The sequence below is a fragment of the Andrena cerasifolii genome, chromosome 4 (genome assembly GCF_050908995.1).
Source record: "Andrena cerasifolii isolate SP2316 chromosome 4, iyAndCera1_principal, whole genome shotgun sequence".
NCBI lineage: Eukaryota > Metazoa > Arthropoda > Insecta > Hymenoptera > Andrenidae > Andrena > Andrena cerasifolii.
This window is the reverse complement of record NC_135121.1, coordinates 19,272,823-19,298,126: the sequence shown is the minus strand read 5'-3', so window position 1 is coordinate 19,298,126 and position 25,304 is coordinate 19,272,823. Positions and strand designations below refer to the sequence as shown.

At 39.3% G+C, this 25,304-nt stretch overlaps 2 protein-coding genes across 3 annotated transcripts; one reads left to right on the top strand and one right to left on the bottom strand.

The window, feature by feature from the left end:
* Positions 1-78: 78 nt before the first annotated feature.
* Positions 79-25,304, bottom strand: Hph (HIF prolyl hydroxylase). Of its 2 annotated transcripts, XM_076810505.1 has the most exons (5): positions 24,911-25,304; positions 23,794-24,494; positions 6,786-6,905; positions 4,088-4,298; positions 79-3,927 (listed from the first exon to the last, which is right to left on the bottom strand). In XM_076810505.1, the coding sequence occupies exons 1-5, from the start codon at positions 25,302-25,304 to the stop codon at positions 3,896-3,898; spliced, it is 1,458 nt and encodes a 485-aa protein (XP_076666620.1). In that variant the 3' UTR covers positions 79-3,895. The 2 variants fall into 2 exon arrangements, with proteins under 2 accessions (XP_076666620.1, XP_076666619.1); XM_076810504.1 differs by having other exon boundaries at positions 79-4,298.
* Dnapol-epsilon58 (DNA polymerase epsilon subunit 2) lies at positions 495-3,147 on the top strand. Its single transcript, XM_076810515.1, has 5 exons — positions 495-636; positions 719-1,262; positions 1,345-2,028; positions 2,107-2,444; positions 2,984-3,147. The coding sequence occupies exons 1-4, from the start codon at positions 569-571 to the stop codon at positions 2,380-2,382; spliced, it is 1,572 nt and encodes a 523-aa protein (XP_076666630.1). The 5' UTR covers positions 495-568; the 3' UTR covers positions 2,383-2,444; positions 2,984-3,147.

Here is a 25,304-nt window from a genome sequence, read left to right as displayed (position 1 = left end):
TATGCAGAAAAAGAATATTTCAGGTGACGTACAATGTATATTAGACTCTTCGATATACCGCAGTTCGAGGCTACTCACAAAATTTCTTGCCAATGTACGATCGTTCGTAAAACAATTTTACGAACTTGCTTTTTCTGAACAATTATAGGTTATGGACGAGCCGCGCATAATAAGCAACTATATATAGATGCACTTCAAAACCATTGGACGAGAAATAAAATTACGCCTATTTTAATCTTCCTTGCATTCCACTTTTCTGTATAAAATTACGAACTCTGCGTAAATTGTCTATAATAATACTGAGTCAGATGGAGCAAATAAATTATTGTCATTGAAAGGAATTTTTCGATGATTTTAAGATAATTTCCATCGCTGCGAAAAGGCGGGAAATGTTCGCAATGGAGAAGTCCTATCACCGCAACTGTCAATGAGGCAAACGTGAACGACGATACGTGCAGCAATTTTATATCATTTTATATTTGCGTTTAGTTTAAGATGCAGGTAATCATTCGATGTGATATGTAATGTACATAAATACGTGTAATCTTCTTATTATAAAGCTGTAACTATGGCCGATCAGAAATTAGTAAAAACAGTACAAAGCACCTTCTCCCTTTACGGCCTTATACTCTCAAGGTATGTAATATTTTTTAATTTACTATACAAATATTATCATTCCACAGTCCGCCGCAGCGTAAAATAATTTCATTTTATTTAGAAACCTCAGCATCTCACTTGCCAAAGAAATTTCAAACGTGGGAGAGAACGAGCGTAACACTTGGCTCATACAAATCGTGGAACAAGTTCTGGCGCAGAGTTTAAAAGATCCTCATGTTACGGTAGAGAATCTCAAGCTAGCCATAGAGGAATGTATAAAACCCGATACGTTGAAAAGCACAGAAACGATATTAAGCGTGATAAATGCATTCGACACGCCAAAAATCAAACACGACTTGTGCAAGAAAAAGTTCCTTTTGACGGCCGTAACGCCAGACTTATACCCTGAAGCGGAATACAAATGTTTGGTATTTAGAGATCGGTTCGAGCTACTTTGGTATAGAACTTTGAGACACAAATTGTTTACTCCTCCCCGGCTCGGCGAGAAAAAAGAAAACTGGATTGAATTGGTACCTATCGAGTACTTGTTGAGCGACAGTAGGAAAGGGAGTATTTATGTAATGGGGCTTTTAACGCAGTTAACAGAGGGTCAGTATTACTTGGAGGACACAGGAGGAACCATTAAAATTGACTTGCAGCAAGCAATATCCTTTGAGAGCATCGAGAACATCTATAAACATCATATTCGTACCATTAATACTTATAATTTCCTTAACGGTCGTATACAACTTTCAGGACGGTTTAATCATGGAGGGTTCCATAGTAATAGCCAGCGGAGATTATAGGGATGGAATTTTATACGTGGAAGGTATTGGTTTTCCACCGGCAGAATCGTCTAGTACTTCGCGCGTAGATTTTGGTGACGCTAATACATTTGGTGGCTCGCATAACCTGTCCCTGAAGCTTTCAGAAAAATTGAAAATTCACGAGGAGAGTAATGAGGATGGAATGGTCATCTTCGTGTCCGAAATGTGGCTGGACGATGTAACTGTTTTACGCAAGTTTAGAACTATGCTAGATGGATATTCGGAGTATCCACCTATTGCTTTTGTGTTTTGTGGGCATTTCTTAAGTTTCCCGGCGAATATAACGAGCGCGCAGAAACTGAAACAGGGACTGAAAGATCTGACTGATTTAATAATGCAGTATCCGGAGATAAAAGAGTCTTCTAAATTTATTTTCGTGCCCGCGACGGACGATGTAGGAGCGCCAAAGATTTTACCAAGACCACCGCTCCCGAAGCATCTCACGGAAGATTTCAGGAAAAACATACCCGGCGCGATATTTGCTACTAATCCGTGCAGAATTCAATACTGTACAAAGGAGATAGTAGTGTTAAGAGAAGATATTTTAACGAAAATGTGCAGGAACACGCTTCGCTTTCCACGAGATGAAAACATCTACGATCACGTAAGAGCTTCGTTAGATTAATATTTCTATGTTCGTCGATTGAAACTTATACTGTTTAATTTTTGCGCGACTTTTCAGTATGCCAAGTCAATTATTTGCCAATCTTATCTGACTCCGTTAAATCTGTCGGTGATTCCGATATATTGGAAATATAACCACGCGTTACAAATATATCCAACTCCGGACCTTATCGTGGCAGCGGACAAATTCGAGGCGTACGAGACCAAGTATTCTAATTGCCATGTAATTAATCCTGGATCCTTCCCGAAGAACAACTTTTCGTTTAAAGTATACGTTCCCGCACTAGATGTAATCGAGCACTGTGCTATTCCTAAAGACATCGATGGCGTTTAATCAGAAACAGTGCACGAGTTGAAGAATAAACGAAGGCTTGCGCAGCAAAGAAGATCGATAATGTAATTTACAATACCTTCCACTTCTCTGTGAATAATTATATGCCGATTTTATACAATATTTATTTTCACATCACAATTTTCATCAGTTTTTACAATACTTCGAAAATGCATCATCAGTTCATAACTTAGTCCACAACAACCGTTACTACTAACCGTAAGAGCATATTAAATTAACTTCGACCATTGAAAATAACTTAATCTCTTGTTAAGGATACTGGGTAATTTGTTGGTCCTCCGTGTCCAATAATACAATGAAAGAGAATCGAAGAATAACTTACTGACCGTATTCGTTACGATCGAATAAGCCCAATATTATCAATATAATACGCCTCGCGAAAATTTAACGCTCATCTTCTCTCTCTCAAATTGACTAATAAAGTTGTATATCAGACTTTCCATGTAGGACACAGGAAGTACGAGTTCATTCTTCTTTTTCATTTTTTTTTTTTACTTTTTTCTTATCGATTTATATAAATAGATACATACAATAGTAAACACAGTGTTTCTACCTCTTTGCAATGTACATAACAATATTACAGGTACAGACTGGGCCCCGGCATATCTCGATTCAGTGCATGGAAGCATAAGTCAATTACTGGCCGTTCAATCAAACATCAGTGTAATAATTATAACTTCGTAGAACAACGTGTAACATATGAGATAGAACAATAAATCACGATGGTGTCGGCGAACATTTCACATATCCATAACGTGCCGGATTGCTAATAACAATATCAGCTATGCAGAAATCAAACGATGTATTTCCAATGCAACAACGAAGACGTAGGTATTTCCAGAGAATTTTTATGATAGAAACATTACCTTATTATTCCAATCACTCTTCCTTTTTCTCGAACACACTCTCACCCACTTTACACGCACGTACAACACACGTATACCGTTTCTCTGTACATTATGTATCCGAGCAATCGTACGAACCACGAATGCCGTGAGAATCGTATCGTGCTTCAGCTATCGGAAGCTAAGTATTGTGTCAATAACGAACAACAAACCTTCAATCGTGTGGCAAGCGAATGATGCTAGAATTTTACATCTCAAAACGTTTAGTTTAAATCGTGAGCATAAAATGTTAGAAAAGAAAGAAAAAACAAAGATTAATAATTATATATATAATTGTGAGCCGTAGGAGCTACCGCGCACTTACGCCCCTCCTCTCTCCATTCGAATATATTACAGTGCCGCGTGTAAAAGAGAAAAGAACGCGCTTACAACTATTGCACATCCTTGAAACATTGTTTTCCCTTTTTTCATTTTCGTTATACTCCGATGTCAGTGTCTCCTGTAATCGACTATATCTTAATACATAATAATACACAATATTTTATGTACCAGTGCTTTCGTCGTGTCGCTATGTACAAGTGTATCAGTTTAGCTAATAGAGTTACATATTCAGTCGACGGACGGTGTAAAGGTCCTTCATACTCTATGTCTCACGAGTTCTCCTTCTTCGCGTGTAACTCTCCTGAAAGTTAGATTAGTAAGACAACGGAATACCGGAGGGGCACGGTAAATGAAATTTACAACACCTCGCCGCCCCTGATCGCAATCCATCAAGTAATTAGAAGATTGCTGGCGTTAGACGAACAACTTCTCCGTACCATGGGTACAATTAATGTACCTACTTTCTCTTTGATATCTTCGGCAAGCTTGATTCCTTTCTTCGGCGTCGAAGTACCACAATGTGATTGCGTATCTGGTTTTATACGCAGGCTGTACTTCGTGCGGGTTTCTCCTGTCGGACCAGAAGAACAGTATCCTATCGAAGAGAGGCTCGATATCTGCTACTTGGTCGCGCCAGCCTTCCGGAAATATCCTCAAAAGGCCTCCGTTCTTCTGTAATCATAGAAACCGCGCGTGATTACAGTAAGCGAGAAGAATTCGACGCCCAAAGTGCTTAACGACGCGGGGCCATCTTTTGCCCGGGACAAGAGATGCATGTATCGCAAACATCGCTGCGGAATGGAATTGTATGCAGGCGCTATTTAAAACCCGGCTAGTATAAATCTTCTAAACAAACGCGAACAGTGTTCTCCAGAAGGGAATGTTGTTCTTCCTGTGACTGTATTTGTCCGAAAATGCACCAACGCAAATAGGACTGTATATATTTTTGTGATTGCGCGTGTGGAAGTGTTGGGGCTTAGTTCTCGATAATGAACATTTGCTGAATTAAAGCACAGATTATGAGTACCCATTGTGTTTGAATATGCAAATGAATTGATATTTCATTGAAGAGAAGCGTGGTTGTTGGGCAGTAAAAGATCTGCTACATCGTCGTGAGCGTTCACCGCGGGTCGTAAAACATTTAGAGACTCGAAGGTTTTATCCCATGATTTACCATTACCGTGATTTGTAATTAATTCTAAGGCACATAATGCTCTATTCGTCGACGTGTCGCCAATACTAATTGTGATCGATTTGTCCCCATCAATTATTTATTAGTGCTCAAGCGAGTTACGTGACGTTAGCACAGTGCAAAATGAAAGATAAATAAATACGTATCAATGCCACTCTATCAGACTTAACGTACTTTTCAAACGTCTGATTTTTATCAAACTGAAACTACGATTGAGATCGTTAGGGAAGATGTAAGAACGCCATGCGAGGATTATTTCAGTTCGATACATTCAAGTTTAAGTGAACGCAGCAAATGGAAGTTGCAGCAAGAAAACAACCCTCTATATTTGCTGAAATACTACCCCGAAAAAATTCATCGCGCGCTTCTTACATCTTCTCACTCGGAGGAGGGCGTATTTACACACGATTAAAGGGTAGCAGGCTGCTTTACATTTTGGAAGGCAGCATACATTTATGCTTGCCTTATGCTTCGTGCAAGTCAACGTAAACGTTGCTCAACGGTACGTTCCTCTGCATACACGACATGAAGACGTTACATGGCGCTGCTCACGTAGGCCCTAACGCCTTCCCGTACTTCATCGTTTGCCTTTCTCCACCAAACGTTTCAACTCTTGAATTGTTCGAGTATCTTGAAACGATTCAAGTTGCTCAACAAAAATTGAAGTTGTGTGACGAAGTAACCTACCCGAATTTAATCGAATCAATTTAAATTTCTCCTGGATACGCGCTATTACTCGAGTGACTGGGAACCCGGCGTTTAAAATATTCCCGGACTTTGAAATCGAAGCAGTTGTATTTTGAAAGTTATGTTCCGAAAACAACTACACATCGACGCGAATATCTTCTGACTCTTACAAGGGGAGGACACCCCATGCGATAGACATCGACTTTGATGAGCCTTGGCACGATGGATCTATGTCGAAAATAAGTAAATAGATGTGCGAGCGTTTCAGCCAAAAGGCCTTAATAATAGAGATATTTACATGTAAATTATTAAAAATTTCATAGTGGCCGTGGGGTTTTAGTGGGTAAAAATCTCACAACTACCTTGGCGCCCGCGGGGATTTCCCTTCTGAAGGCTTTTGATATCTCCACGTTCAAAAAATTAAAAAAAAAATTTATAAATTATTTTTTTAAATAAATTTGTTTTTAACTTGGGGAAATCTTGAAAAGGCACCCCGACTCCTCCAGAGGGAAATCCCCCGGGGGCGTCAGGGTGGTGTTGGATTTTTACCCACTAAAACCCCACGGCCACTACGAAATTTTTAATAATTTACGTGTAAATATCTCTATTATTAAGGCCTATTGGCTGAAACGCTCCGGCACCTGTTTACTTATTTTCTATATAGATCCGTCGTGCTAGGGCTCATCAATATCGATGTCTATCACATGGTGTCCTCCCCTTGTTAGTTGCGATAATCTCCAAAGAGTTTAATGTATTCGTGACCGAGCAGTAATTCAGTAGATTTATAAGGAAGATTACAGTGTGCTTGTCGCGCGACACGGAGGAAAGTAGGAATTTCCGAAAGACCACGTCACGTCGCGAAGAGCTCAAATCTGCAACGAAGTGAAAGGAAATTGGATAGAACTTCTACTGTAGAGGTAGGTGGCTGTACCAGTGAATGGACATTTTTTTATTCAAACACTTTTTGCAGCACGTGAAATAAATCGCACTGCAAATGTAATTTTATAATACTGTTTATTTATTACCCTTAAGTGTCCATTTACTGGTGCGTTTACCCTAGCACGGTATTCGAGTCGAATAAAAATTCCTCAGAGCGCGCGCTTGCTCCTAATAAGCGTCATATCATGATCCTTAAACTCGCTATTGTGTCCCTTTTCTTTTTCTCTTTTCAAAAGAATAATACATCGCATACGTACAATCGATAATCATGGGTTAAACTTGTACTAAAGCGTCGGAGAAGCTACGTAACAGTGGATGGAGGCGATTGAACGTGTCTTTACCTTGATATCCCAATCTCGATTGAGATAGTATATAGCGGTGATGCATCGCCCGTCTCGGTTAGGATTGTCCACGTGTTTCACGTAATGCGAACCGTGACCAGGGTAGCAAGCCACCATCGCCTGAAAAATAATGCGTTTCGTTGCGTTAATGGAGAGATAAGAATGTCCTTGCGAATGTGAATCACGAAAGCTTGCGAAACATGTTCCGGGAAAAGCCAATTAGCGGGCACACAACATCAGAAGAGACTTTCGACGTGGGTCATTTAATTGTAGAAGGTGAGAAAAACACAGCAACCTACCGAGTCCATGTAATGGACATAAACAATTGAATAATCGTTTTTATTCATCGATTGTAAATAATAGTGCAATAGTAGTAGTAGTATTTTATTAAAATCAGGCGTATCGCCTAGCGTAATCTTTGCCAGTGTACAAGGGTGTGTTTCCATTTTTTACATAGGTTTACTTATAGTAGTTAAATATATTCTTATAGTTATATATCTCTATAGTTAAATTATTCCTCTGTACAAAATGCTGGTAGCCTCATGCTGTTCCTTGTGATGTTTGTTAGTTCCCATATTTGCTTTTCCTTATACGTTGATATTACGACTGTCCAGTCGTTGTTTTTCAGAAATTCCGTTCTGAATTCGGCGTACTGAGAGCATTCTTCTAATATATGCTTCCTGGATTCTGGCAAGCTTTTGTTGCACAGTGCATATTATGCTTTCGTCTATTCTATATGCTATTCCATTTTCTGTCCTCACTGACCACTCTTGCCTCCCTGCTAATCTAACTTGTGCCATTATTCTTTTGGTTGTTAGTGGCAGTTTTACATCTAGGTATTCTGCTTTTGTTATTATTGTTGTGTTTTTTATATACTTATATACTTCACTACTGATAGTGCAATACCTCGTTTAATGCAAAAATGTTTTAACGCTGTATTATTGCTTTAACGTCCATTGTGTACTAAGAGTATGTAGTTATTGTAGTCCTACTGGCGGTGTACTTTAACCCTCGCGCACCGAATGCAGGGTCATTTTGACCTGGCCCGCAGCGCGCCTGCTGCAACAGTCGACGATCGTAATACAAGGAACTGGCAGACGAGTAAAAGGAACAAACGAAGGAATAGCAGATTTATCCCTGAAACGATCGCGATGTTGCATTTGCATTGGCAATGAAATATAGTACGAGACGTCACGTATGTAACAAAATAGTTTGTAAAATTCATGCAACGAAACAAAATATTACGTGCACACAGTGTGCAGAGGCACGGTAAAAATTATACATGAATATGTAGATACATCTTTACACGCATATTATATGTATACATAGTTTTTTCTAGTTTTGCTGAATAAGATATTAAAAAATAATAGTATAACGGTACAAAATAATGGAAACAAAATTTATTACAAAAATTCCCTTCAGAATGTACAAATATGTCTGAACAACTTTCACTATGGGTCACGAGGGTTTAGAATTAAGCTATTTTTAAAGATATTTTTTTCAGTAAATGCAACATATAATGAAATAATTTTTGTTTTGGTATTTATTAAGCTACTCTTATATTATGCAAAAAAAAATTAAAAAACAATTTTTGTTAAAAAGTAATAAAATGGCGCCGGTTTGAAGAAAAGTTTGACAAAACACCCAAAAGAATGTATTCTCGGGTGTTCCATGAGAAAAATCTCTGTTATTTCTCGACCAAAATTGTTAATTGAGCTAGGGGCTACAGCGCCACTCATACAGGTTAAGAATCTTTTGGAACTTTTTGACAAGTCTGAGCCGGGAAATCACCTACGCCATGAACATGCCTCTTTGTTAGGTGCCATATTAATGCTGTAAAAAAAAACATTAAAACAAATTTAAAAAATTCTTTTCAATTTTTCTTCTATATTATAAGAGTAGCATAATAAATACGAAAAAGATTTACTTCGTTATATGTTGTAGTTACTGAGAAACAAATCTTTACAAATAACTGAGAAGTCGATCAAAGTAGAATGACCCCTTAAATCGAGTTTTATCATGAAACAAAAAACAGACTTTAAAAAATTACTCATTAGTGGGAGGCACTCTGGGTACCTTTTAATTGAAAACGAAAATGGCAAAGACAAGTGGTTTCGGAGAGGTACGTATCATAAATGTCTGGCTACAGCATAAAATCGCGAAGCAAGAAATAGAAAACAGCAGCGTTTCCTTTGGTGTGCTACTACGAATTGTTTAAGTTTACTAGTAATTCATTGGGGATTACGTTATCCGAAGAATCAGTTAATTGAATCGACTAGCAATCGATATTGTAAATATCAGGAGATTATGTGTGCACGACTTGCACGTACCCCCTCCCCCGCCCCGCACACTTAACGCCGCGATTCAAAGTTTACAAGATAAACAGTCCTATCGATTATCTGTCGAAAATATAATGTTCTTGTTTATGTTTCGTTGTTGGACACCCAGGAAAAAATGTAAAAACTTGTGATTCTGACAAAACGCCAATCGAAGGGGAACGCGTAGTAACAATGTTATAATACTTTAAGAATTTTAATCACTTCTGTTGATGTACGGCTTTACACCTCGCACTGAACGGTACAGATAACTTTCCAAGAATATCGCAATCGAAAGGGTGCCACAAACGTTAATAATAATTTTAATCAGCTTGTAAATAAACCAAAATACACTCCAACGATACCATCGTATTTTCTAAGTCTGTGTACCGACCACGAATTTGAAATCTCCCCCTTTCATTTGTTCCTTTTTCATACGAGAGATCCATTCTCTTGTTAGACACCTACTTCGCGACTTTCCTTTTCTTTACACATCCGATCATCGTCACCCGCTAAGACCCTTAGTCCCTTCCGAGCGAGCGTGAGTTAACCGTAAACAAGCGGATTAGGCGGTGGGTCCTAAGGCCCCCTTCCAAGGCGAAAGCTAACGTCTATGTCACCGCCTCTTCCTCCCTTACGCAACGACCAATCCTAGCTCCATTCTCCACACCCTCGCAATAGAAGCTACCAATAGGATTCTCCGTTGTGTCCACGATCTTTTCCTCAGTACGTCTTCGGCTTTGGATCTCACTTGTACATCGCACCAGCAACTAGCTCGAAGTGACTTGTAACAAAGGATATTTTTATACAAGTGTTTGTATTTGCATTCTCCCGGGAACACGACGCTCTCTTCCCCGGCAAACTGAGAAGCTTTGTTAAGCATGCTTTCCAGCTGCACAACGAAGAAATTAGGTACTCTCGTTAAAGTCATCGATCCAACTTTTACGCTCACGTTACTTCAAACAGCTTCTACATTAATTCTCTAATTAATTAGAAAATATAGAAGCTGAAATGTGAAATTAGGTAAGACGCCCCGTTTTGTATTACTAGTCAATTTACGTACAATTAAAGCTGCGAAGAAACAGCACGCCCGCGATAAAAGTTGAATAGTCCCATAAACGAGTCGCGAAGGCAACTTTCCGCAAATGTTAATCGCTCGCTATTCCATGATTTATGTTATACACCATCGCATTGTCCACGGCAGACGTTAACAGGTGTGAGGCACCGAAAAGCCAGCAGTCTCGGCACGATAATTACCCGAGAGTGTATTACGAACGTATCAGTCGCGATGGTATCGAACTGACCCCCTATTATTAGATATGAATGCACGCACAACGCGGACGATAGCATCGCGTGCAGCTCGTGAGTCACAGGACTCGCTCGTTACAATAGAGAAGGCTGGTGTTTTCGCATAATGATGCTTGGCCGGGTCGTTGTCTTGTGGGATATTGTAACAAGTAACTACTCGAGCCAGCGAGCTAGCTCTGTGGCTGCGACCAGTGTGGCCAAATTTTATGGCGTTTTATGGCAAAGTGGGCCATTTTGAGAATCAATGCGCGCTTAATTTTTCGCAAAAAACCGCAAGTCGCGATTTGGGGGATTACTAGAAAATAAATTGCTCTTTCACTTTTTGTACTTTCCCTATTTATTCTTTGTATATTATCAGTAGTTTTCTAAAAATAAAAAAAACCTGAAATCACTTGCTTCTATTGTGGTTACATGAGAATTTCCCCCTTAAGGGGGGAGCCTGGTGTAACTAAATGAAAATCGAGGCATTTTTCGGGATTTTTTTTTAAAGAAAGTATTTGATAGATCTTTCTGAAACTTTCAGGATATTGTATTACCAGGTTAAGGTATATAACAAAAAAAAATTATTAAAAAAGAGCGGCAAATAACAAAGTTATGCCCAGTCCGTTGGCGACGCAATTATTGCACTGCGGGCAACGTAGCGTCTTTTGGTTTCATCTGAAACCAAAAATCGGACAATTTTCTTTTAGTTTATGAGTGTACGCACAGAATGAAGTAATTTGAAACTTAAAAGATGCAAAATGAACAAATGGCGGCCTCTTGAATAAAAAGTTCACTGTTTCCAACGAAATTTTGCCTTAAATGTCTAAAAAAAAAGTTATTTATTTAAACAATATCATTATACCAATAACTTAGCTCTGTGAAGAAAATGTTCACAAATATCCGTGCACAAGGCCAAGTCGATTGGTTGAATATTTTTGGAGTAATATTGCCCGCAAAGTGTGAAACTGTCGTTTCGAGAAAAACGCATTTAAAGTTTTGTGGTAGGGTGGATGTACCAGTAAATGAACACGTACCAGTGAATGGACATTTTTTATTAAAATGAGTAAAATAAGTTATTAAAAGAAGCAACTAATTAATTAGAGACTTCTTGTAATTTCTTGCTTCAGATCCAAACAATTTTTGCAGCACGTGGAGTCAATCGCGCTGCAAACATAATTTTATAATAGTGTTCATTCATTAGCCTTAAGTGTTCATTTATTGGTGCGTTTACCCTAGCCTGGCGCTCCGTAGCAAAACCGGCTATATCCGCTTTAATTTTTCGAATTTCGTTTTGCGGCTTTGGGAACATATTGTCGTGATGTTCAACTATTGATTTATGCAACAAAAAAAAATCGATTTCTTCGATCCGCTACACCAGGCTCCCCCCTTAAGTTACTTTTGTGTCTGCATTTTTATTATCATCCAATACAAAGAGACGATAATTCCGATTCAAAACATTAAATTTTTATTTTGGCGCCGTGCGATTGCTGCACCGCAGGTTTCTGAAATCTGGCCACATAGGCTGGCGACCTCCCGTGATCGAATTAAATCCGTAGTGAAATTTGCGAAGCCTCTCGCAGAAGACGCTTCTACGGCTGACGCTTCAATCGTATTCGCGCATCTCCCACCTTTTCCTGCTTCTTTTAAACCAATGCTGCCTCTCCAACTGAATACACACGGGATACCTGTCGCGAGTCACGGGTGCGAAGAGGCATTAATCTTGCTAAGTCTACACGTGACGCGACTCAATGGGTGACAGAGGTACTGGGATAGAGAGTCTCGTGCACCTTTCCGCTGCACGATGAATGTTGGGTACGTGAGGGTTGCAACGTGTTCCGAAGCTCCATTCACTGTAACGCGGTGCACGTGGTGGGTCGGGCAGACTGTGCACGTACGCCGAGAACCATATACGCGTGTACTCGGTACCACCGCCTCCGCACGTAGCACTTTTGCGCGAGGAGAATCCCAATGCTCCGGAATCCTCCCATTCCTGAAAGTTCCTTGTCGAGCAAGGAACACTTTCAGGGAACTGGGTGGCCATGCTGCTGTCAGCCGGATTCAGGTGACTAGACTAAATTAATGCTGGAGTATTCGAAACGCTGTTTAGTTGCGAGGCACAGAATTACTTCGTCCGAGAGAATCAAATCTTTCGATAATTCAGGAGACTGAATTATAGACAAGAGATGAAAGAGGAAATGTGATGTTACTTAGGTCCAAATAATGCAGTAATTATTGAGAAGCAGTGGAACTGGAATAGGAGCTCTCCTGTTGCTTTCTATTACGCGATGCTTCATTCAGCATGGCGTAGAGCACGCAGGACACCGAACTCTGTTTAACTACTCTGTCAGAGAAAAAGGAAGATGTTAATTAGAACCTGCAGGTATTAGACGAGCACAGAATAGAAGGGAACATCGAAATCTTGCTTGAAGTATAACTAAATAATTTAATTAATTAAAAGATGGGGCAAGCAAAATTCGAAACTCGCTTGAATCGCCCCGTACGAAACTTGATACGCGGAGAAACGAAGTCGCCGAGCTTTTCTAATTATTCTATAAGGCTATCGTCGCTCTAAGAATACTTGGTTCGATCGAATTCGACCCGTGACTCTTCACGTGAATTCAGTCCATTGGAGTAAAGATAAGAGGGAGCAGATTCGGTAGTTTTCAATGTTAACGCAACGCGGATATCTCTGCAACGGGGCATATCAGCGGGACGCTCGCGGAGCTGTATGTGTGTAATCAGAAGTCCCTGAATACGCGTGCTCAAAAAGGGCTGCGATACTCGGCAAGGTCTCTGGAGGGAGGCGTACAAATATAGGGAGCACCTTTTAGCCTTGGCCCAAATGATACGCTAACCTTGGTACCACATTCGTTGGCGTGTGGATCCTCGCGTAACCCAGCGGAACATCGTCTATCCGAACATCTTCCTTCCTTTCGTGAAACCGGAAATTGCTGATGTATTCGAAGGAAGGTCTTAATTGGATGGGAAATTCATGAAGGCTCCACTCAAAACACGACCAAATGCGAACGCACTGACGCCACGTCTGCTTTCCTATTCACAGAGGGTGGCCAAATTATTATACTCCCAACATTTTCGTTAAAATCTGCGAAAGCCGTGGCTGTAATTACAGTAGCAATTTATTGATTAGATACAACATCTGGCAACATTGTCAGTAATTTCGCGACATATAAGTCTCATTTGTTTTTAAAAGGGTGGGAATAAAATTATTACGAATAAGACAGAAATAAAAGAGATTATCATCAGAGTATGGCAGAATATTCCAAAATCGCAGGAAGTAGCTAAGTTATAAAAGCCGAGTCACCAAATATTGAATAAATGTATTTCTCGTACAATATAGTCTTAAACCTATATAATTAAATGTAATTAATTTGCATTCTTATGTACATGTACTGGTATTAAAAAATAATATTATAACGTTAAAAACAAGACATCTATTTTACTCCATCGCTTAAACTTACAAAATCTCAAACCTTTTTGTTTGAGTACAATAATTTGGCCACCCATAGTATTATTTTACTTTTAGGTAGCTACACTAACTAACTATGCGCCGGATCTTTACACGTTAATGATATTTGTAACGTAAGGAGCAATTATAAAGTAAATGGAAGAGTATTAGTAATGATTTGCAAACGACTTGAATCTGAACTGTGGAATAAAAAGGTGTTTAGCGTGCCTTCTAATTTGAATGCGAAGAACTCATTTCTATGCGAATAGTGATACCTAGTTCAAAGAATTCCCCCTTTGAAGTATAAAGTCAAGCAAGCCTCATCTCTTTTATCTAATATACTTCTCGTTATTAATCGAGGCAGGTTTAACTTGGATCAGTCTGCGTCTAGAACCATTTTTCACTCAGAGTTGACGCAAGATAACAGACACGATAATGCATCTTCCCTTCGAAACCAGAGTATAGCTATCACTCATTCATTAAGGCGGGACACCACGGTAATGGCCCGAAAACTAAAGGTATCTTTGGAAATTTATTAAAAGCAAACTACGTAATGAATCTTTTTTAAACTTTCAGCACTTCTTATTGCATATTTAAGTTATACGAATATATTTTTTCAAATTTATTTATAGCAGATTTACAAGCTGTACAGGACCAGTAACTCTGCGCTGCAAAAAATCTGGTTGACAGTTTCCCGACGAAACGGTGCTTCTAAAATCAACAAATCAAAATGTTTTAGGAACTATATGCGGATGACTACGGCACGTCGGGAGATTTTGTTGATCGGTCCTTTCCTTCTATTTATTTTTCAACGAAAGTGGTTAATTTACTAGAAGCAAATTTCGCAATTTTTTTCAGAGATTCGCCATTTCGTCATTTTTCAAAATTTTCAACACCGAACCCGTCGTGCCATAGCCATGCGCATATAGTTTCTAAAACTTGTTGGTTTTTTGATTTCCGAAGAACCGTTTCGTCGGAGAACCGTCAACCATGTCAGCGGAAATTTTTGCAGCCCCAAGTTGCTGGTCCTGTACAGCTTATAAATCTGCTTTAAATAAATTTGAAAAAATATATTCGTATAACTTAAATATCCAATAAAAGGTGCAGAAAGTTTAAAAAAGATTCATCGCGTAGTTTGCTTGTAATAAATTTCCAAAGATACCTTTACTTTTCGGCCCATTACCGTGGTGTCCCCCCTTAAACTCCCGCAGCTAGTGCTAACGTCAGTTTGCAATAAACAATAAATACATTTAAAAAAAAACAGAAGCCTTTGCACGCTTACAAACACACGGAACAGCCATTACCCTCCTTAAAAGCTACCTGACGGGGACGATTTATATTCTAATCGAAGTAAGTAAGACACTCGTGCTGCGTGTTCTTTAACAGCCTAACAGAATGGCAAATGCCTTTCACCGAACCAGCTGAACGGTAAAGGACGTAGGCGGACAAACGATCGATCGGAGAAGCACATCGAGTTAAAAGGGAAACAATTTTACTCCTTACTTCTATTCTTTTATAAACATACACCGTACTTTAACGCCGCGTAATACCGATAGTTTTTAACGACCATTGTGCTGCGTTAGATCACCTTCGAGCAAACAATCGATAATGAGAACGCGACGCTTCTAGTATGAATCGTTATGTTTTAACGTTGAAGCAACACAGAGCCATCGGTGTAATCAGCTAGCTATTATCTATTTCGATTTCCGTGGCGTCAATCACCAGCGGAGCTGTTCGAACGAACTGAACGCGAAAACATACGATTCTCTTCTCGAGTAAATTATACAATTCGATGCCTGTAATTGCGCAAACGTATAATGCACGTTTGAAGATGCACGCCCACCGTGCGAAATGATAATTAAATTTATTAACCGATACCGGCTGTTAGAGGCGGAGTACAGTGCCGGGAGAGAAGGCTCGATACCGAACCGAACGCTTTACGTGCAGCTTGTCACGTTCCGCAGATAAGGAGCATAACCTGCCAAAAGTACATGTGCTGATAACGGCGGCAATCGCTGGCTTACAATTAGATTACAGCTGGCGCGGTTAAAAATTCGTTCGCTCTTGAGTCATTGAAGGAAACGCGAGAGAGCTAAGTTATATAGATATATAAACTTATAACCACTGCTGTTTGTGAAATTCAGTGCTGACCGAAAGTTTAATGGAAGCTCGAAGGAAGAGAAAGGGATGTTATGTTCCGCGTTACAAATTCGCGTTACAGGAAATTCGACTCACGATTTCGATCTTTTCGAGGCGAATGCGGCGCACTGAAATCTCGGTTACTTTTAACGAAGGTATGGTTTCTTTTCTGATTATTATAATTGCAATTGTTCCTGGGTTTTGGCTGGCTAGGTGCAAAAACAATATTGCCGCCCTTATTAATTTAATATTTAATAATTAATATTTTTTAATATTTTTTAATATTTTTTAATATTTTTTAATATTTTTTAGTATTTTTTAATATTTTTTAATATTTTATAATATTTTTTAATATTTTATAATATTTTTTAATATTTTATAATATTTTTTAATATTTTATAATATTTTTTAATATTTTATAATATTTTTTAATATTTTATAATATTTTTTAATATTTTATAATATTTTTTAATATTTTATAATATTTTTTTAATTAAGAATTTGATATGCAGTGTTTACTTTTATATCTATATATACGTAATTTTAAACAGTTATCGCGCAAAAGAGTTTCGGTTATTATTGTTATTAGTCAAAACTTTGCATATAATAAACGGCCCGCGGCCGCCCTTGAGTTTGGCCGCCCGGGTGCGGGGGCACCTTCTGCACCCCCGCCAGCAACGGCCCTGATGGTGAATATATTGGATGAATTCAACGAATGTCTGCGTGGGTAAATGTATTTCAGAATTAGATCTTACACTTTTGTAATATGCGAGTATTTAATTATGTATTTGCCAGTTGTAAATAAAATGTCATTCGTCGCATTTGTTCGTTACTTATTATTCGTCCAGAGCTGATCTCGGTATAACTGTTCCGCAACTACATTCAGCGAACATTCTGTTTCGGGTAGCGATTTTTCGCGCCAATTCCGCGAACGACTCTTCTTAACCGAACGTTCGGTAAGAGTTCCCGTTCCTTTTCTAAATTTGCATTACGCCGCGTCACAATGGGATTCTTAACGTTTGAACGACATCCAAGAAGTATTTCAAACTTCATTTCGTCGGAATGAATTTCCGCGTAGCGCAGCGTTCGTTTGCATCTAGAGCATGGGTCTTTTAATTTATCAATCATTTAAACAAAAAGGGAAGAAGTTTTTCTTGTGCCCTAGCTAATTGTGACGTGAATATTGCATTCGGAGCGACTTACGCAATAAAGCCAAATATCTGTGGATTACAAATTGTAATTCTGCTCCTGAGAGAAGGAACGTAAACCCAACGTTTCAATGCCAAAACAACGTGTGTTATTTTCGCGAAGAAGTATTTATTCAAAGTTACCGTAATGCGTACCATGGAACCCAAAGGCAAAACACGCGTTCAGTGCACGGAAAATCGGGACAATATTTGCGTGCCGTGAGTCACCGATCGAAACCACAGGAGCAAGTGTTTTCGTGCACGCGTAACTAAGTAGCTGCGCTCGGTTCGGTTATCGCGAAAATCGTTTACAAAGCCCAGCCATGCGCTTACGGTTCCGCGTAAAATGTTTGAAACATCTATATAGTATCCTTCGTGGAAGCGTATTTTGAAAATACGTCGTCGTGCATTCCACAAAGGGGGACTGGGTTTTTATCTGCGTTAAATTTACTTCGAACGTAAAAATACGAATATAGTTTTGCGTGTGCGAATGCATCATAAGCGGCAAAGGCTTGCAACTGTGCTAATCCGCGAGATTTTACCACGCTGTTGCATTTTCTGCTTGTAAAGTTTTCTCAGTAATCTGGTTTGTTTATATTTTCTATAAATATTGTACATCGAAGTAGAACACACAGATGACACGTTCTTGAAATCCTTAAGTAGAACTTAATTTTTGTACGCCATTTAGATAAACAGATTGTACTGTTTTATATCTTTGAACCGCATCTTGTGAGCCATCATCGGATCGTTTTAAGGGGGTATACCCGTTTGAACCCTCGGAAAATGTATACATTTTGTGGATTTTTTTACAAGTCAACGGTTTGATGCAGATTTCCCGTTTTTTAACTATGTTTACATAGTATTATGAACTACTTATAAAAAAAGTTTCAGTTAAAAAACTATTGTTTTTCGGAAGTTACGGATACATGTCCGAAAGTCTCTCGATTTTAGACGGCTAAACGGTGGCCCTAAAAACTCGCGCTACGTTCAACCAATTCACTTCCAATTTTGCATGCAGAATCATAATAAGATTCCGCATCGTCCAACGAAGGCTTTTTTTATTTCGATTCCCCGTTTATTATTTATAAAGGAAAAAGGTGGATTTTTCTCTTAGAAAAATTTAACTTTACCTTTGATCTCTCACCATTTCTTTATTTTTCAAAATTTTCAAAATCGCCTTCGTTGGACGATGTGGAATCTTATTATGATTCTGCATGCAAAATTGGAAGTGAATTGGTTGAACGTAGCGCGAGTTTTTAGGGCCACCGTTTAGCCGTCTAAAATCGAGAGACTTTCGGACATGTATCCGTAACTTCCGAAAAACAATAGTTTTTTAACTGAAACTTTTTTTATAAGTAGTTCATAATACTATGTAAACATAGTTAAAAAACGGGAAATCTGCATCAAACCGTTGACTTGTAAAAAAATCCACAAAATGTATACATTTTCCGAGGGTTCAAACGGGGGTATACCCCCTTAAGGGATCTAAAGCATAAGTTTAGGGAAAGAACTTCGAAATGTACTATCCCTTAGTTCAATGTACCTAGAGTTGTTACACATGTGGTATCCAAAAGGAAGACGTCCCCCTTTTTAAATGATTTCAGAACTAAACTGTCCTACTTTTTTCATTTTCGGATCTGGTAACCGCAAATGTATTTAACACCGTAGCAAAAGCAAAATGCACCCTGGATATTTCCCTCCTACCTTCTCTTTACTTCCCAAGTCACAAATTATGACTGATCCACACCCAATTAAGATATTTCAGGACAGATATGTAATTACGAAACAGGAGCTCCGAATGTAAACTCTGGCCTCTAGTTTAAAATGCCATCGGCATCGGATTGCTTTAAGTAGTGGTCTGGTTAGTTTCGCGGAAAGTGAGGGACACGTAAGACCACGGTTTTAATAATAATTCAGCAGTAAATAATCTATGGGGAGACTGAAAAAAAATAGATCCGCATCGCGTGTATCGCGAGAAAGGGTTCTCGCCCGGGCGAAACGCAAATGCGGCGCCGCCGACGCGCGGTCATTACAATAACAAGGAAAATGTCCTGAACCGTTTTGAAAGTCAACGCGCAACGGTAAATATGTGCATACCCTCGTGGTAGCTCCACGGGGACGAATGAAATTGTCCTCGCGACGATTGGCACGCTCTCATCCGCGTTAACTATATGCACGGATGCATATGCATATCATACCTCGGCGATTCTTTCACCTTCAACCAAGGTTAAAGAATCAGATGTAATCGACTGCGTGTAAGGATTTAATCGAAAGTGAACAGCCCGTCTGACGCATGCGAGTCAACAATCATCATCGGCCAGGCTATCGCATCGAGCGAATTTCGAGCGCAGATATTAATTGAGTAGAAAAATAATTTATCGACTGCGGTTGAGTAACGGTTAGAACACTGCTCGCGGGTATTCCCCGCTTCTATTGTTGGCTGCAAATTTACGTCCCGAGTTCCACGAAACTGTTCAACGGCTTTTTCCTGCTTGAACTAATCAGTATGTAACCGGATTCGATGATTCAATATGTACCATGCTGTAGGGTGTTCAAATTTTGTATTTGCGAAATGTCTGCGTTAAGAAATAACGTCGATCTTGATTATCGTAGAGAGAAATGTAAGTAGAGGATATGTTATTTGCACATTCAACTCACACTTGGAGTTGATCAGAGATTTTATCCTCTGCTTTAAGTAGGTGAGGTGAATGTCCCAATTTCTGCTGGTTTCGTATTTTTCTTATTATTATATGCGTTACGTTTCTACTATAGTTGCAAGAAAATAATTCTAAATTATTTAAACATTTACGCGAGTGTTGCGCGACATTTAGAGCATTGTATATTTAATTGCAAATTACTGATAGTTAAACATGTTGAAATATCTTTCTTAAATAGTTTTTGAATTGGTTGATTTATTATTAAAGAATTAATCAATTACTCGGCAAATTTTGATCGCAAACAAATTTTGTACACCTTCTTTGTGACGAGTTACCTCTTAAATCAGCAGAAATTGGGACATTCACCTTACCTACCAACGGAGTGAAAAAAATACAACTAGCGTCGAGCAGCATCGCAATCATCGGGTAGATTTTAATTTTCACCGTGCCACGTTATTTTAGAAATTATAAATCAATCTACGCTATCGTGCGGCTAATTATATGACACCTACGATCTCGTCTGCTACAAAAATACCCTCGCTGTAGAATCGCCTGAAACTTTAATTGTACCAGGCATAACGATCGTTGTTGGGTAGCTAAACATTAGCTGTGTGAAAATAGGAAAGCAGACTCGCTGTGTATCGAGTTGGAACAGCTGGAAGTGTCAGTAACGCGCGCCTGAAGATGAAATAATAAGGGGAGAAATGTTAAAATAGATGAAATCCCATGAAATTCAAATTTAGTTCCTTTAATCGTTAAGAAATGGAAGGAATTGTTACATTACCATTACTTTTCGATCAAATTTATACCAATCGAAGGTTTAATCAATACACATTATCTGTACCTATCAGTATCGATTTATCGTGCCTCCTATACACAAATGTCGCTGGTCCGAAGCCGACACACTTTGTGAAATATGCAACAATCTTCTCCTGGTTCTACATTTCAGGGATTTCTCCGCCAGGCTCGTGAAATATCTCGAATTCATTATAATATCTTTTATCGTCGATGACTCAAACTTCAGCGCATGTTAATGTATTTTAAGAATACACCGTTCCGAAGCGTTTGTACGGGACAATTATTGTCGTTCTTGTATGCGCGCTTTCATTCAGCTGGCGATAGAAAGAGTTTTAAATTGCGGGATTAGTCGCATGCTCTAGCCGACGGATAAATTTAAATCGGGACACAATAAGGAATTCGAAACGTACCGAATTATTTTCTGCGATCTATAAGTGGAACAGCAACGGTATATGTACATAAATAATGTACCTTCAAAACCAACAACTCTGCGAGTCTGACGTACGGGCAGTATTTCTTTTTTCTTTTTTAATCTCCTCCCTGTTTCGCCTAAACGATGCGATTGCAATTCCGTTTACGAGACGAATATTCACCGTACACAGAACTGCTTTGCCGGCTGGCTGACGAAAAGAAGAAACAAATAACTGGAAAGAAAGTTTTCAGGAAGTAATGATGCACGAACGGTACCTACATTGATACGTCACAACGAATGTAAAACAATTCGACTGATAATTAAGATTACACATTCGAGCTGTGGGTTGGCTTTAGTATAATAAAATATAGAGTTTGGGGTTGAAGGGATGGCATTCCTGAACTACCCTAATAGGTGGCATTAGATTACACTATAATCCGAAATCATTTCATCAAAGATCAATTAGAGCGCACATAACATATCCCACTGCATTCTTCCCAGGATACACTGCGAAACTAAGCAACGAAACACCTGAAGGTGACCTCAAAATCTTCCTAACTACAACCAAAAGCAATTCCACCGATGCGTTCTTCCTCTCAAATAAAAAAAAAAATTCTCGCATCAATCTTTAAAAGTGTTAAATAATTCAGCATAAATATATGTGCCTGTGCGGGCATGACACATAACCAATGCACTTTTTTCGCCTCTATGCATACGGTGTCTCTAACACAGTCCCATTTCACCTGAATACTGCGCGCGCGGTTCGGATTCTGTTTACAAAAGACAAGACGGGTAATGGAGGAGAACGCTCATTACACATATATATATATATATATACATATATATGCCCGGCCGCCTTCTAGGACAAAAGACGAAAGGGAGAGTCGGTGAAAGAAAAAGAGAAAGGATAACGAGAGCGAGCCAGACGTAGAGCGTACGTGACCGACTGCATGTGTGTCTCACTCTGGTCTTGGCTCCGCTCGTTTCGTACCCGAACTCCGCGAAAGATCATTGCAATTTCGGGATCCTGACCTTCTCTGCCTACCATCGCCTAACCCCTCCTACATTTCGTACGGCGCGTACACGATCGAACGCCGATGGTCTTTTTTGCCGATACCAAATGCGCGACGGTGTCGTTCATTCGGCGCAGTTTTATAACAGGAAACGTAGCAGGTCTGCGTTCGCGGATGACTAATTCCATTACACAGCCGCAGAAAATGATCTCGTATTCTCCACCCGATCAATCGCGTGAATAATTTCGTATTTTGTACTTTCATTGTTCTCTGCTGCAGCTTTACGCGAAGCACGTCTAATCGTTCTTGCGTAATTCATCCTCCAGTGTCACTGCAGAAGTATGTTCTGAATCTGATGATTTTCTTGCATTCCATTCTTGATACGAACCACTGTTTACTATTTTCACCGTTTTCACGAAACGTCGGAATCGAAGAAGTCTGAGAATTGCTCGAATTATCGATATTTATCGAACTGATATTTTTCTTTATACATACAGTGGCCCACAGCCATAATCGTGCACTCTTTAAAATCGCATAACATTTTTAAAATTGGTCCAAACGACTTGAGCCTTCTTGAGTAGCTAGAAGGATTAGTTTGCTAAGCGACGTGTTTCGTTGTTTTGAAAAAAATGCAATTGGCTGAAATAGCAAAAAAAAATAGTAAAGGTCGTTTTTTAAACTCTTTTTTCTGAGCCTGTAATGAAAATTCAAAAAACCCGTTTGTAGATTGAAGTAAGCTGTATACATGCCTAAAATTTAATCAAAATCAGTTAACATTGCTCTCAGCTACAAAACGTTTAAAGATCGCAGAAAAAGGTCGAAAATCGCTGATTTCGGGAATTTCGCGATTCAAAAAAAGTTGAAAAAGCGACCTTTACTATTTTTTTTGCTATTCCGGCCATTTGCATTTTTTTTCAAAACGACGAAACACTTCGCTCAGCAAACTGATCCTTTTAGCTACTCAAAAAAACTCAAGTCGTTTGGACCAATTTTAAAAAAGTTATGCGATTTTAAAGAGTGCACGATTATGGCTGTGAGCCACTGTATAACCCCGCCGCTATAGAATTGCTTTATTTAAAGATACGAGGCTTTTGAAATACCTGAAGTATGATATAACGTAATGATTTGGGAAATTTAAGAGATTGCTCAAACATAGACATTTCCCCAAATTTCTGTGGCTATAACCTTCAAATATACGCGACGATGCTTTAATTCAAAAGATGCGTTTACTTCGAATTCAAGGTTCTAATATTATACCTGATATTTAATATAACGAACCGTATTTGTGAGAAAGTTACTAGAGATTAATTAATAACTTTATCCGATTATGCGTCCAACAAATCGATATTTTACGCATAACCGACGTGACGTTAAGCAAAACTAACTGAAACTTTACTGGAAATAAAAGTTTCAAATAACGAAATACCCTAAATGCTATAAAAACTAATTTACTACGGAGATCAATTCAATGTTGCGAAACTAACGATAATTTGTTTAAAATACAACATTCCGTAAAAGTTTCTATGCACTCAAGCTTAGGTATTTTTCTCTACATTTCTGGATACACGCGCAAGTGTCCAGTTATTAACTACCCTGTCTAAACATGTACTTTGGCGACGAAACTTAATTTCGTTATCATTGCAAACGAACAACTACAGTCCAGATATATTATAGTCCAAACAGAAGTTTAAAATAGCCTTTTAAACCTGCGAGAATTATATTTATACTCACCTTTGTTCGCCCGTTAATCGTGTAGTTGCCCATTTTTCCGTTGTTTCGCATTTTGTTCGCCCTCATGATAATGGCGTCGACTTGGGATATGAGCATCCCAATATTTTGGCATTGTTTTTCTTTCCCGTCTAGCCACGTTATTTGATCGCCACGAATTGTTTTTAAGTCGTTCGTACCTGCTTTGTTAGAAACCAACTGTCCATCCTTAAATAAACCGGCACTGTACATATTTAAAACTTCGTTCAGCACTGCGAGACCTTTCTCCTTGCCGAGGAAATTGTCCACCACACACACACCGTACTCGTCCATGTCCCTGATCACGTTTCTACAAATCTCGTCTATCAGCTCTTCAAGATTGTTTCTGTTCTTGTGAAGGAAGGGCGGTAGAAGTTCTTCCTCCTGAGCCAAATGGACATCGGGGAAGTTCTTCATACCGTTATGATGCTGCGTAGGCATGTCTAGTTCATTATCTTGTAGGTTATCAAGGATTCTTGAACTTTCTACCGCAGGATTCAATAACTCTGCTCTGGCACCCAGGATTGTATCTTCGGAGCTTCCTTCGAACGTTATTGGAGAGGTCCAACCATCGGCTTTGTTGTTACGCGTCCCTTTCGTCTTCGCGCTACTGGGCTTCTTCTTCAGCTCCTGGCTATCTTTGCGCTCCGATGGATCCTTTATTTTCTCCGTTTGTTCGTTGGTTCCTATAAATAATGGAATCGAATGTACAATCCTCGATTCAATCGCCGAACGCACGCTAATAAACAGTCGAGAGAGAAACTACATGTATTTCAAGTAATGCGTGGAAGAAAATAAAGCGGAGCGTAAATATCTCCTTTCGAAACTCAAACGTAGAGTCTCGCGCATATACGTACACAAAATGTAAGGAAAAGTAATAGGTCTGTGACTAATGACTGCTCGAATTGCTGCTTACATCAGAGCTTAGGTCAGACTTGAAAATAAAATAGACTATTCGCAGTTTACCGTTCGGAAATGAAATTTTATTAAGGTCCAGCTTACAGGGTAAGACACCTACAGAATGTTTGCCGTAATAAAACGTAAAATGCCCAGAATCGTCGTGCAGAAACGGGAGGAGAATTAGGATCGAATTCCATCATACCTCTGAGATATCTCGCGCTGTGATGGACTTTCGGAGCAACGTTCGTTCCCCGTGTTGTTTCTGACACTGGCTTCTCGCTTAGGTTAGAAAGCACAGGTGTACTAGAAATTTGGCAATTCCCGTGGGAGAAATCCTTGACGGAATTCGGAAGGGAATTTTGATTAGCGGTCGAAACTCTGTCCGGCACGATCGATCGCACGGAATGAGTGGCGCAAAATTCTTTATGACGTTTCCAATCCCGCCTTTGGTGCTCCTTAGTGCAATAGAAGACGGCCTTGCACTGTGAACACCTTAACAGCTTGTCAGTCCTGTTGCAGACTACACAGCCCACCGTTGCACCTATTTGAACATCACCGCCGGGTGTCTGCGCACGACTGACTGTCGGTCCGGACAT